The sequence below is a fragment of the Thunnus maccoyii genome, chromosome 17 (genome assembly GCF_910596095.1).
Source record: "Thunnus maccoyii chromosome 17, fThuMac1.1, whole genome shotgun sequence".
Taxonomy (NCBI): Eukaryota; Metazoa; Chordata; class Actinopteri; order Scombriformes; family Scombridae; genus Thunnus; species Thunnus maccoyii.
Window position 1 is genome coordinate 24,929,955 of NC_056549.1, and position 14,756 is coordinate 24,944,710.

Sequence of the window (14,756 nt, forward strand, 5' to 3'; positions counted from 1 at the left end):
GGGCAAAGACACAGGGAAGGAGGATAAAGATCAAACTGTCATTTTTCAAGAATCCATCATTGATAAAAACCTGTTGACTTCAGGCTCAGTTTGTATCATTTCATCATCTAAAGATCTAACACAGGCTCTACATGTTGGGGGACGTGTCTCTAGACTGGATTAGGATTATTCCATGACTGTGAAATTAGCTCACTAACTTCCCATGTATATACAGAATTCATATCAGTGGAGACTGACGACTATTGGAAAATGACGTTTTGGGTTTTTTTTCCTCCCTATCCCAGGTTTGACAAACCTGCTACAACTTAAATAGCCTTCAGCAACGTTTTAGCCTGAGTAAGTCTTCTCGGGCCTATCAGCAGGCAACAACATCATTGAATCATTGAATCTGTAGAGCAATAACAGTGGATGTAATTTTTCATATGGGGCAAAACATGGAATACATATATTAGGTATGACAGCATGCCACAGCAAATCATGGAAAACTGTATTTTCTCCACATGCAGTGTTAGTGAGTAGTAGTGACGGGTTTATGGTTAGAAGTAGGGCTGGGCAAAATGAGCTGAGTCAGACATCTGAATTGCTGTTCATTGTTTATTATAATAAAGAAACACATACTGATTCAACTGAAAAACAATAAATATCAGTTTATTCATTGCCCAACCCTATGAGGAAGGTATACATGTAAATAAAGAGAGCCCAGACAAAGCAGTTGACATACAGCATTATATCGACAAGACGCACATATTGGTGCAATGACACACAAACATTCATAATAACACATAATGAGCTTTTGGTTAACACAGGAACTTGGGCAACAGTCGTATTTAGGTCAATACCATCTACCTAAATATGACTTTATTCACAGATTGCCAAAAAGATGATCATATTTCTGATCTGGTCACTGTGAACTAGTTCTCTCCTCTACAGGAAGATATGATGATAAGATGGATAATAATTGTGTTGCTCATGTTCTCATCGCAGACCTAATGCCACGATCAATAATCTATGATGGAATGTGAACATGCTGAGCTGTGATCAATATGACAGCAAGCAGTCCGGCAGTCCCTTCCAGTCAATCAGTTTGATGATCTCTGAGGTCAAAGGTCATTAGGACACCTCCTGCAGCTGATAAGAGAATTGCCAAAGGATAAAGGTCACTGGGGTGTATTTTCACTGAAATGCAAAGCAACTCTACTGTTTTAATTTAAGGCAAAATGACAACAGTGAAAGACGGAGCCAGGGACAACTGAGCTTACTTTTATTTAATCATTTTTTCATTTTTATCACAGAAATCATCATAAATCTAGACAAATGCATATTTTAAGTGAAATATTTGTTCTTGCATCCAAATTTCCTGATACAAAAAGCACCAACAGGTGAGAAAGGATGGATGCATATCATATTGTAATTTAACTGGTTGACTATGACTGTTTTGTTTTCATTCAACTAACGGGGAAGTGGATCGAATTGTGTTTGGATGGGGAGCTGTCGTGCCACTCTTACCTTTAAAATACAAAACGGCAAGACGGACGCCCACTGAAACATTATTTTGGTAAATTATTCAATCAAGATGGGAATGAGAATTTGATTGAATCTAGCAGACAGCTGATGACTCAAACAGAGAGTCTCCTGAGTGACCGGATGCAGGAGGGGGGATAACAGTAAGTTTGACGGACTGCGCACTGACTGCAGGACACACAGTGAAGAATCAAATTGTGGGGGAAAAAAAAACGTTGAAGTTTGGTTGAGCGATGTATTGACAAAAGAAAAACAACCAAGAAATGAAAGAGGCAGTGGTTCTCCACAGACTTAAGTCAGAGATCTGTATCCACGTACAGTAAGAACAGATTTCTATTTTAGCCAAGAGACAGACATGCCATGCTCAAAGACCAGACATAATTCATATCCAATGAACAGTCAGCCAGCCAGACCTTTAAGCAGCAAGCACATGGACGTACAGTACATAGAGTTTATGAGAAGACTGACAAAGAAGTTAGACAGGCCTGAGCTACAGTGACTACTACACCAGGAGATCCCACAATAGTCACCATAACAGCTGTTTTAAGGCCATAAACTGCGGCCAGGATTGGTGATGAGACTAAATCTGGAGTCAGGTTACAGCAGCCAGGACCGACGCTTTCCTCTACAGAAAGGTAAAACTCCTCTGAGGTCAGACTGTATTATGGGACTCATTTTGTGGTGCGGCCAGTTCAGTAGCAAAGTAACATATCCAACACTGTTGAACAGCCCCCCCCCGCCCCCCGATTAGTGTGTGAGTGGAAAAGCAGTGAAAGACAGAGGGGAGAGAGGCAGTGAGAAAGAGAGAAGAGTCCGGACTTGGAGGCCTTACCCTGGGGCTGGGGCTGAGAAGAGAAGCCCCCTTGAAGTGGGTAGGGCTCTGGGCCTGCGGCTGTGTCCGGCTCCCCCGGCCCCGACAGGCCCAGGCCCACAGGGAGGGAGAGGTGCTCAGCAGAGGCGGCGGCGGCTGCAGCAGCAGGGGGCGCTGTGGAGGGAGAGGGCACACCAGGAGCATGGGATGAGGAGGGGGGAGACGAGACGGAGGAGGAGGACGGAGGGGGAGCCACGGGGGAGGGGAGCGGGGGCGGGGTGGGCGGGGGAGGCGGGGTGGGGCAGGCGATGCCGATAGGGGTGTGGCTGTGTGAGATGGTGACCGGGGAAGGTGCGGGGAACATGGGTGGGCCGTTGGGGGACGGTGACGGTGGCTTCTGGGTGAGAGGGGAAGGTGCTGCGATGGGGATGAGCGGTCGCGGGCCTGTAGCCTTTCCTGGGGGACTGCTTATCATGACGGGGGGTGAGGGCGGCAAGGGCGTGAAGTTGGACGCGGACCACACCACAGACTTGGGTGGAGGCGGGGGGGCTGGGTTGGGGGCGGGGACAGGAGCAGGAGGCGGGGCTTGAGGAAAGGCCTGCTGTCGCCTGGGTACCGTGGCGTAGTGAGGGAGGACTGGGTGGAAGGCAGAACCGAGCGAGGTGGCGAATCGGGACGCCGAGTGCCTTAGAGGCGGGGTCGGGGGTGTGGTGGAGGAGGGCGATGGCGTCCCGGGAGCCGGGTAGTTGGGCGTGGATGGAGATGCGGGTGTGGAGGACGTCCTGCCGTACTCCTGTGGCGTGGGAGTGTACAGGGTGCTTTCGAAGGCTAACCGCACACCAACAGACAAACCAAAAGGTGAAGGACAAGACAGGACAGAAGGGAAGGAAGGAAGGAAAGAAGGCAGGAAGGAAGCAGCCGTCGTGCACACGGGAGAGAGAGACAGCAGGTCAGGAGAGAGAGAAGGAAGGAGGGAGGGAGGAAAAAAGAGAAGGGGGCAGATGAAGCAGGAAAAACCAGCACAGAGCTAAACCACAGTTTTATTCCAAGGGTGTGTGTGTTTTTGGTGGGCTGAGGTGATGCTACTATGTTAGTGGACAGGTGTTAGCGCTGTGGACAGAGCCAGAGACACAAAACTTTCACAGTCTTGCTCACTGAAAGAAGAGGGGAATGGACTGAGGAGGAAAATTCAGAGGAGCAAGAGTTAACCACACAGCACACACGCCCATTTTAACATCCAATGAGATGCACCTCATCCCCACCGTCATCACGCCTGTTTAATGAGTAAAGGGCCAAAACACCACAGAATGTCTAAACTGAACTAAACTCATCCAAAAACCCGACATGCATCAGTTATTGATTCACTTATCAAAATAAAGTGAGCCCTTTAAACAGTTGAAGCTGTGTAAAGTATAACACAACCAACAAATCACCCTCGATGATGAAACAAGCTCTTCATGTAAATGTAGTTGGTGTGTTTCTGCTGCAAGGCTTCCAGTCTCTAAACGCTCCAGTAGAACTCCTGGTATGTAGCAGGACTGACAGCCAGCACTTCAAGCTCATTTAACTACTTGCAGCTGATTTTTGACTTTTTGTTGGCCTTATTTTTACATGAATTGTCTATTTCAACAATGACCTTTATTGATGATACTGAGGATTCAATGACTGCTGGAGCAGAGTACCATAAAGCTACTTCTAGTTTATTACAGCAGGGAGAAGAAATACATTGACGGTATAATGTCTTAGTCAAAGAATACATGCGTTTTGATTTGATAATCAACTTTTTAAAATCTCCCTTTCACTATATTTCATAATCCTGGGAGCTGTGAAGACACACAAAAGGCAGCAGCATGTTTCCTGCTGGCTATAGTTCCTCTTTGCTATCTCATGTAATGTTTTTAGTAACGTCAACCTTCTACAACAAGACCTATTAAAATAAAGTATGGATGCCATCTGTTGTCCTCTGTGTTTTTTTCATATGAACTGGGTGTCCTCATCTTTTACTGTAACCTGCCAGTACAATGGCTCCAGTGTTAGAGCTGGTTACCAGTGTCAGGTTCTCATGCTGCCAGAGCCAGCTCTCTAAGGGATGAATAATTAAAGCTCTGTTTGGTTATGTTGATAGCAGCGTTGTTAGTTTGAATCTATTATAAACTCTTTTTGTTATGTGGCATTCTTGTGCCATTAAGCTACAGATCTTTAGAGTATTCAACAGTTCTTTGTTATTCTTTGTGATGAGGGTAACAGAAGACAACCTTGGGGTTATTTTGTCTTAAATCCTTGATCTGCTTTTTAATGTGTGTGTCATGGCTGAGTCTAACCCTCTAACTAATTACCTTGATTGTGTTTGTTTAAGTGCTACTGAAGCGCTTAGCATAGCCTGGATGGTGTTGTATTGGCCTGCCATATGTTTTCTGTGTGTTAAGTTGTTAATCCTCTCTTAACCTTCTGCTCCACTTCTCCTTACGAGTGATGTAATGCTACACAATTTTTTTCAGACCTTATTCACACACTGGATTTAATTTTTTTGTTCGGGGTTTAGTTTGACACTGTACACTTTTTGGAGACAGAACATGTACATAACATTCCTTACAGACGTTGTATGGTCGCTTGTCCTTTTTCATTCCAATTAAAATAGTAAATTAGCCTCTGTGATCCAGACTCATGAGAAATGAATAGATTTTACTTGAAAGACTTTTTCAACAGCTAGAAAAGTGCCATTTCATTGATTTTCCCCTCTTGCAAGGGGAACCTAACATACATAAATCATACATTTACTCACAGACATGGGTCAAATGCACGCACACACACACACACACACATATAGCAGGAACACTACTGGAATGAACACCTAACCAACAGTCACGAGACAGTGAAACCGATGGATTTGTAAGACTGTCTGGCTCTTTTCCAGCTTCCTCTCCTCTGTACGACTTCTTTTTTGCTTCTCCCAGCTGACATCTCATGCTGCATTTACCATTTATCCTCTTTAACTGGAATCAACGCTCATCCAGACTTCCACTCCACTACACACACAATCTCTCTCTTACTGTCTCTCATTCATTAACCCTGACTTTCCCTTCACGCTTTGCTCCTTCCTCTGTCTTTCCTTTTCTCCTGCCAACTATTTCACTTTCATTTCCATCAGCTTCACTCCTCCCTTTCCTCTCGTCCTCCGCATCTTCCACTCAACTTTGACCTTTTCCATCCTTCTCCGTACTTCTTCTTCTTCATCATTCCACCACCCCCTCTTCTTTCATTCTCTCTTTCTCCTCATCCGTCTGTAGCTCTGGGCCGGTCATGTGACCGAGAGGCCCCAGCTTTGTTCTGCCATTCCACAATAATCAACACACGACCAGAACACACCGATTACACGGAGAGCTGGACACGTGCACACAAGAATATTAAGCGTACATGCACACACATGAGAAGACAATAAAGCCATACTGCAGCCAAGCTCCTATGTGCTAAACCGACTGGATTCTGGGACGACTTTAACATTTATATATATGAAAAAACAGCTAAAAAAAAGCCAAACAGAAAGAGCCAGGTGGTCGAGTAGATCCACCCAAAAAACTTTCAAATTTAAAAATTTTAATTTTAAAAAAGTGACACCCGTGTGTGCCTGAAAACACTCTGTGCAGCAGAGATGAAAAGTAACATAAATTCTCACAATTATGGGCCAAAAAACTAACACACACATACACACACACACACACACACAGCTGCTGTGTGAAGCAGATGTTTGAAATGTTTGAAAAAGATTGAAAAATCCTTGAAAAGTGTCACTTTCCCATTTTCACTGAGCGGGAAAAATATGCATAAGTTCCTTCTTTTCTCTCAATAACAAAGACTGAAAAATTTTGAGAATGTTAAACTACGACTGTGTTTCTAAAGGAAGATGCTAACAATGCTAATTAGCATTCTCAGGCGACAAAATGAAAAATAGAACAAAACAAGGAGTCGGTTCAGAAAAATGGAAGGTAGTGAGGACATGTTGAAAAAACACATTTGTCTGTTGATTTCTTGATTTGACGAATAAACAGCGAACGAGCAGCTTTCACAGTTACTAAGACACTCAAGATCACCAGATGTTAGTAGCAAACACTTTTTCAGAGTAATGTGTTCAGTGGATTTATTGGTTTCCTCGTGCAGAACTTGTGAATGGCAAACACTGCATCTGCTGATGTTTGAGAGACACATACTGTAAAATACACACAGTTATCCTGCAAGAGAGAAACAGAGGACTAAAAAGTGTTACATGTTAAACATGACCTCACATCAAACCCCACAGCCTCATATGTTCAAACAGAACATGCATGTGAGTGTGTGTGTGTGTGTGTGCTCCTGCATTCCTGTGTGTTATTGTGTATGATGTGTGAAACAACCCCTCCCTTTAATCCTAAGGCTTTTGCATGCATGCGCACACACAAACACACACATTCATCCCTGGGGGTCTCACCAGCATTCTCCCTGATGATGTATTTTTAGTCTCTGAGTAACACCACCGAACTGTGTCTGCCTGCCTGTGTGTGTGTGTGTGTGTGTGTGTGGTTATGCATGCATATGCTAATAAGCCGAACATGGCACTGAAGCGTGCCACACAACACGGCCTTCCCTACTGACCCAGTCCTGAAACCGACTTATTTTCCTATATAACCAAACCCTGATCCATGACAGCTCTGGTTTACAATCAGAGTGTCTTCCCACCTGCTGAATGCTGCTTGTGTGTTAATGACATTCTAAAATCTAGCATTCACTCATAAACTCATGTGCAAGGACTAATAACACATTCATTTCCCCCCAGTGCCTTAGCAATCTGTTCAGAGCTCTTGTCCAGCCTATGGGCAGAGGAGCAGAGTGCGGGCCATACTGTAGCTTAACAGGAGTAGCTGACAATGCTAGTGTGAACTGGAAAGGCTCTCCAGTCAGGGGGAATATACCTGACATGCCTCCAGTCCTGCATCCACAGCTCTCTGTGTTGGAAGTATGATGGTTGCTAATTCATGGTTTAACTAAACTGTGTGTGAGATCCTTGTTTTACCCAAGTAGCACCTTCCTAAAATCATTATGCTCAGAAGGTTTACCAGACAAGGAATAAACTTAGATGTTTTTCATTTGATCTCAGTTGAATCTTGTTGTAGTTGCGACTATTAAATAACTGACAACATTTTTAGAGTTCAAGTCCAACTTGCTGCCATAGACAGATGCTGTGTCCCAGTTCCATAATACACACTAGAGCTGAAACCATTAGTCGATAAGTCAGTCGACAGAAAATTAGTTGACAACTATTTTGATAATTCATTTTACTTTAGAAATGCCGAGAACTGGCTGGTTCCTTCAATGTGAGGATTTGTTTTATATCATTGTAAATGAATGTCTTTGGACTATTGATTGAGCAAAACAAGACATATGAAGACGTCAAACTGAGCTCTGACAAACTGAGATAGAAATGTTTCACAATTTTATAGATGAATAATTGAATGAGAAATGAATTGAGAAAAAAAAAATCAGCAGATAATGTAAATAATTGAAAAAACTCAGTATACAGACTAAAAACTAGGGATGCACGATATTGGATTTTTTGCTGATATTTCATATGCCGATATTCTCCAACTCATTTTTGCCGATACTGATATATGCACATATTTAGTTTCCACTTGGCTGAGGAGACTATTACGCATGCGAGATCATAGATTGTACTAAGTACGATCAAGAAAGACAATATATGAAGGAAGAACTTAGGAGGACTGGAGTTCAGAAGCTCAGCATTAAAACTTTAATGAACCTGCCAAGTGGGAGGAGCAGTAGAGCTTTATTGGAGTTTATTAGACAGACAGGATTAATGTGTAGAGTTTAATCTCTGTTCAACACGCCGAAGCAGAAGGTGGCGGTAATGCACCTGATACGCCTGTTGCCACCTGCTGTCATAAACCAAAAAGAAGAAGAAGTTTCTCAAACAGCGGTACATCCTGTCAGCTGAGGTGTGCAGCTGAACACAGCAGCTCCTTCGCGGACCGTTTCACCCTGATGGCCCCGATGCTTCTTTCACAGCTTCCACTTTATTCAGCTGCCCGACACACCTGCCGGGACCGTCAGGGTGAAACAGTCCAAGGAGGGAAGCGTAGTCAGGCGGTGGCGGAGGAGAAGGCGATGAAGCCACCTGTCATATCAGCAGAAATGTTCATTTCGGGCCGATATTTCGTTTTAAAGCCTTTATCAGCCGTTACCGATGACGTGCCGATATTATCGTGCATCCCTACTAAAAACACTTTTGAGTGTGCTGGTGATGCACACTGTTGTCCCACAATACAAAGGAAATAGAGGAACTGATCACAGCTGCAAAGAAATAAGAGCAAACTGTGCAAGGTGCTAAAACATCTAGATGGAATATCACAGAAAAAACAAAGTATTAAATTGTGTACCTGTTATTATAAAAATGTTAAGATTGTGTACTAGCTGCAAAAACAGTCGACTAAAACAGTAAGTGTATAGTATGTACTGTACAGTCAGTATGTAGTATGGAGCTGGAACACACTGAAATTCAACTCAGTCCAAATTTCCACATCACAGTTTTTCCACAAGATTAATACCAGAAAATATCTCAAAGAGAAAATCAAGAAGGAATTAAGTTCCTAATTAAAACATTATAATAGTCACTAATGAGATTATTAACTGATACAGTCTTCATGGACCACACTAGTGAAGCTACTCTTCTTACAGGATCAGTAAAACAAGTCAAGCAAGCATTAAAGCCTTCTTATGATCCTTTTGCTTTATATTACAGATTAGGAAAAAGATGTAAATCCTGAGTTCAGTCCAATAGTCTCAGCACTGGCCTTCAAAAACCAACCAAAAACCCCCAAACCCTGGTACATATGCAAGTGTGTGTGAATGTGTGTATAATCAGTAAACCAAAGTGCACCACTCACCGGCGTTGGAGATGCGTCTCCCTCTCTCCCAGTCCTGCTGCTCTCTGTCCAACTGCTCCTGCTGCTCCCTTTCCAACCGCTCTCTCTCCGCCTTCTCCCTCTCCATCAGTTCACGCTCGGTGCGCTCCTGCTGCTCCTGGCGCTCCCGCTCCAGTCGCTCCCTCTCCGCCTGCGCCTCCCTCTCCTGACGCTCCCGTTCCTGACGTTCACGCTCCTGTCGTTCGCGCTCCTGCAGCTCTCTCTCCAGGCGCTCCCGCTCTAGACGCTCCCGCTCCATCTCCTTCTGCCTCTGCAGCTCCTGAAGCTGCCTGGAGGAGGAGAAGAGAAGAGAGGAAAAGCAGAAGAAGAAGTGAGAACAATGTTGCACAATTCACAACATATCAAGTATTTTGAAGATTCACATCAGTAAAACAGATCTTCATAAGTAGAAAACTAATAGTTGAGTAGGTTAAAGATTTTTTTTAAATGAAGTGGAGACAGAATTAGAACAAAAGAGGCAGAATAAATAAAAAGGAGTTCATTAATTTGGAGCCTGTCTTGACCTCCCTGACCTACAGGCAATTACTGTTGTCATTACATAAGACACATTATTATATAATAATTGCTGCTGGGCATAATAGCCACGCTGTTATGCAACCACAGCCAGCTTGGCTAAAATTTGGGCCCATTAAAAACACACACATTGAGTTGAGGACTGCCTGTGGCTTCCTCTGGCTGCAGTGAAAAAACAAATCAGCAAAGAGTGTGAGTTCAACAAAATAGAGACAAGAAGAAAAACTTTCATTTGTTCTTTTTTTTTTTTTTAATTTTATGCTAAATCATTCCATGTGATGCTAATTATCTTGACATATGGTGTGTTCATGGAGGTTTTTCCTGCAGGGGTTCAGCACAAATTACATGTGCAGCTCCGGGTTTGGTCACTAGGTGTCAGCAGGAGATAGAAGTGGACTGAGAAGTGTGTGAAACTGCAGTAGCAGCAGTACAGAGAGAGACAGAGAGAGAGATGAGAGGATACTGACAGTGTGAGCAGTATATCCAATTGTGTGTGTGTGTGTGTGTGTGTGTGTGTGTGCGAGTCGACATGTGTGACAATGACTTAAAGCATAATAGAGAGAGACATCCATTTCCAAGTACTGTAACGATCCCTGTGGGGAAACTGGGCTGTTGTTGCAGCAGTTTATATAAAAATACAAGAAAAAAAAAAAGACATAAATAAGAATAACTGCCAACAGAGTTTATATCTGCAACAGACTATTCCATGGAGAGATGTAGGAATGACTGAATAAAAATGTGAGGACAGATTTCTGTCTTCACAGGAAAAATGGCGGCAAAACAGCAGAGCTTATAAATATACAATATATAGCAGAACAGTACACATCCATACTCACATGAACTGATAGAGAAGTGTCTTGTAGATGTATAAATGAAAGCTACATGATCCGACTGTAATCATAACATCTGAGAGACAGTGTGAAGGGTTTTATGAACAAATGTATTACAGAGAGGGTGTGTGTGTGTTGGTGTGAATGAGGGGGGACACGAGAGAGAAATGAAACACGGGGGGGGGGGGATGCAGGTTATAATCTGTCAGGTTCACACAGACCGGGTTCCCAGGAAATCTTTCATTTAATTGGAAAGCATCAACTGTCTTGTAACATTCTGTGATTTACCGGCTCATAAATTGCACTGGCTGTAAATGAGGGAGCATTACATTCATAAATCACACAAACCAGGAGAGAGATGGTGCAAACTGTAGCCAACTTTCTCCCTCTCTCTCTCTCTCTCTCTCTCTCTCTCACACACACACACACACATACATACATACAGTGATATCATGGTGGTCACGGTGTGTTCAGGACATCACACTTATGAAGTTTATGTTAAAAACGCTTCAGAAATGCACTTTGCACAACATTTCATTGTCTTTTTGCAAATCAAAGACTGCAGGTGACTTAAAAACCAAGAAAGCACCAAAGGTTTAAGGCCAGATTTTAGCCCTAATTCAGCATGATGGTGATTTTTAAGATTATACAAAGTTGGCACCGGTTGGTACAAACTGGGTCATCATTGAAAAGTGGCACATAATGGGATAGTTTCCCATGCAAGGTATAAAATAAACCAGCAGTAGGACTTCATATGGACTTAATTCTGGTTTAAAAAGTGGCACCTGTATTGTATTATACATTTTTATTATTACTCATTGACAGGGGTGGGAATCTAATCTAAATACTGTTCATAAACTGACCAAAATTCATCCAAATATCGAGTGTCGAAGCGTCGAAGGTTTGTATCAAATGCTTAGTCAGAGGCTTGTTTACTTCTCATTTGATCAGACAGCTCCTCATTTAAAGTAGGAATCTTTTATGACTTCAGACTATATTTATTTTGGTAAAGTTCATTGAGCAGTTTGGCATATTTTGTGTTATGTTTTTGACATAGTCCAAATAATCCATGTGTGTCCGCTGACAGCATTAATCTTTAGTTGAATCTGCCACACTGGTTTAAAGGTTGATTTTTTTTAACAATTCAGTATTCTAACCAAAACACATCATGTACATATGTCCTTAAGACCCAACTAACATATTGAATGCATTTCCTTCAAAAGAAAATATCTGCAAGGCCATTTTTAGAGAATCAATCCTGCATTGTTTACATCACTGCTTGTTAGCTTCACCACTCACAAAACACATTGATCCATATTGATTTAAGCCTTCAGTTAGTCCTGGAGTAATTCTGATCTTCCTTCAAGTTGATACAACTCTGGCTTTATTCTCTGGCTTTTCCAATTTCACTTTAAAATCAGTTACATTAAGAATACATTAAGATGTAAAAATGTGCATATTTTAGATCATATTTGCTTAACTGACATGAAAAGTCTTGTAGGATGTTACTTGCTCAGTACTCCTCAGCTCCATCCAGTCTACCTCCACTTTGTCTGAATTTGGATTTTCTGGCTGCAGAAACTTCCAAGATGGCAGTGAAGGATACAACAAAAACGTCCTTGGGATGTTTTTCTCTGGAATGAGTGTCAGATAAGTCTCAGCTATCACAAATATGTGAAATATGTTTCATTTCTAGCACCAGAATCTAAACATAATCAAGTAGGTAATGATAGAATTCTGAACAAAGAAAAAGTCAGTCATTAAATCAGTCTTTTTACAATCAGGCAGCATTTTAAAAGCCACCTTTACACACTTTTCCCCCCGAGGAGAAGGATGTAATCAGTGAATTTACCTAACGCAGTGTTTGGTTGCATTATGACTCATTAAAGTGAATATAAGCAGCACTCAAGTTAATTCCCATAAAACCCAGGAGCTTAGCCGTGATATGGCTGCAGAGAGCTCAGAGACTCAGATCCACCTATCTGCTCCACCAGATTATTCCGACCAATAAGATGCAAAAAGGAGAGGTGTGAAGAACAACATTCTCTGTTTATGCCTGATATGCCTCGACCTCCCTCACTCTCATGTCCTATCTTTACTGGAGCGTATTCATCTAACTCACTTCTTTCTGCATTGGCAGAGAGAGAGAGAGAGAGAGAATTTGTGAAAGCGTGAAAGAAATAAGAAATAACCTTCAACATTATCCACACCCTGGCACCGTCCTGACCCGATATACAGGGATTCCCATTGGTGTAATTACAGAAACGCAGGGGTAACCTGGATTCAGGGCCGATGGAGGCGCGGCAGGGCCATGCCTCTGTGGATTACAGCAGCTCCTCTGGGGGCTTCCCTCATCTACAGTAATATATTCTCTCTGATAGCAAATGAGTCTCTGCGGGATCCAACAGCAGCAGAACATCCTCATGATTAAATACAGCACATGATGTAATGGGGCGATGGAAGTAAAAATCAGTGTAATCGGGCTGATCAGAAGGGTTTCACATCCTTTATTCATTCAGATCGCTGTGCAAAGATGGCTTCACCGCCAACAGCCAGCAGCCAAATGCTGGCAGGCCGTAGCCGGGTGCAGCTGGTACGATTTGTCTACCAGCGACGTTGGCAGGTAACCCGCCATCTTCTCTGTTCAGAATCCATATGTGGTTTGTAAAACAGTGAAAGAGGCCGGTGGAGTTTACAACCACTCCATTGTGGTTGCTGAGGGATGAAAGAGGAGACGATTTTTCCGGTTAGGGAGTCGGTTGTTGTCTAAATGGAGTGAAATGGCTGTGGCAGCACACACACGAGTTGGGCGGAAGTTCACATGGGGCAGTGGTGATGCAATCTACAGGCAACGTAGACTTGTCTTTTACTTAAGAGCCCAGTAAATCTGTTGAGAGTAAACTACAGAGGAACTTCAGCTGTCAGAACTAAAACCAGAGCTCAATGTCCCAACCTGTGCTTTAACATCATCACTAACTCACTGTACTGCAATAGTTAGTTAAAAGTTAGATGCCAGTACTGAAGTCAGCAGTCGTCTAAAGACTTCAATGTGTTGTATTTATTGAGAAATAATGAAATACTCCCTTAGCTTCAGGCATAATCTTTCAAAATATCTATAGAACCAAGAGTATTTGTTCAGTGAAACAATCTCATGTTTCCCTGTGTTTATATGGTATTGTATCTCACAGACATATAGAAATATTTTCATGAACAACTGATTCCATGACTATTTTTTAGCTGTGAATATGAAAAACAAAACCTGTGCAAAGACTTGATTACAAATCCTACTTGCATTTTATTGGTCTAATAAATCTAACCTGAGGGGTAGTTCATGGGTTTAGGTGGAACAGAAAATTGGAGTATTGTGCAGCATTGGTGGAGGTTTATCATCATTAAATCAGTAATTGACTATTTCTTAAATTTTAGATTCTAATCGCAGGTTTAACATTCACAACTATTTTTCACCTTGGGCACAGTGAAAACAGATACAACTCAAATTCTTCCTATATAGGAAATACTGTAGTAAATCTGGTTACTTTGGTGTCTTACAGCTGGTGCTCTTCTTCAGAGCATCTCATACTGAGACATTTCCACAACCTGCTACCTTTCAGTCTCCTGAACACTTAAACTACCCTGCTGTTGATCTCCAGTGAGACTTTTGCTGTTGGTACAAATTCTGACAAAGAAATGTGAACTAACGCAGTCAGAGTAATTTGTCTTGTGCACCGTCTCATTTTTTCTCATTACACCCGTGGGTGAAGTGGGTTTACTTGCTGAATCTGTCCTAATTAGAGTAGAGACCTCAGCTGTACTGTGATGTCTACTTGCACTGTTGTTTTCTGTGTTGTAACTTAATTTCTCAGCTGGCAATAAGGAAAGTCTTTTAGCTCGGAGGCTTTTTAAACCCTTGACTATTGGCCAAATTAGCAGTGAAAGGACAACAGAGTTGTGAATCAGTTGCTTTGGGATTCCTGCTTAAATAAAAAATGTTCAGCACTGGTTGGACCATGTAATTCATGATGTAACACACACATACTGCATTGCCCTGAGCAGTAGATCATGACATTCCTAAACAATGTGAACACAAACTTAAAATAACCTGTCTGGAGT

General features: G+C 42.4%; 1 protein-coding gene across 3 annotated transcripts in view; it reads right to left on the reverse strand.

The window, feature by feature from the left end:
- Positions 1–14,756, reverse strand: part of enah (ENAH actin regulator) — a 130,752-nt gene that overhangs the window by 14,723 nt on the left and 101,273 nt on the right. For all 3 annotated transcript variants that reach the window (XM_042390460.1, XM_042390462.1, XM_042390461.1), the window contains exons 5-6: positions 9,265–9,572; positions 2,354–2,506 (exon numbers count right to left, since the gene is read on the reverse strand). In XM_042390460.1, coding sequence (XP_042246394.1) covers positions 2,354–2,506; positions 9,265–9,572 — 461 coding nt within the window. The remainder of the gene's footprint in view (positions 1–2,353; positions 2,507–9,264; positions 9,573–14,756) is intronic.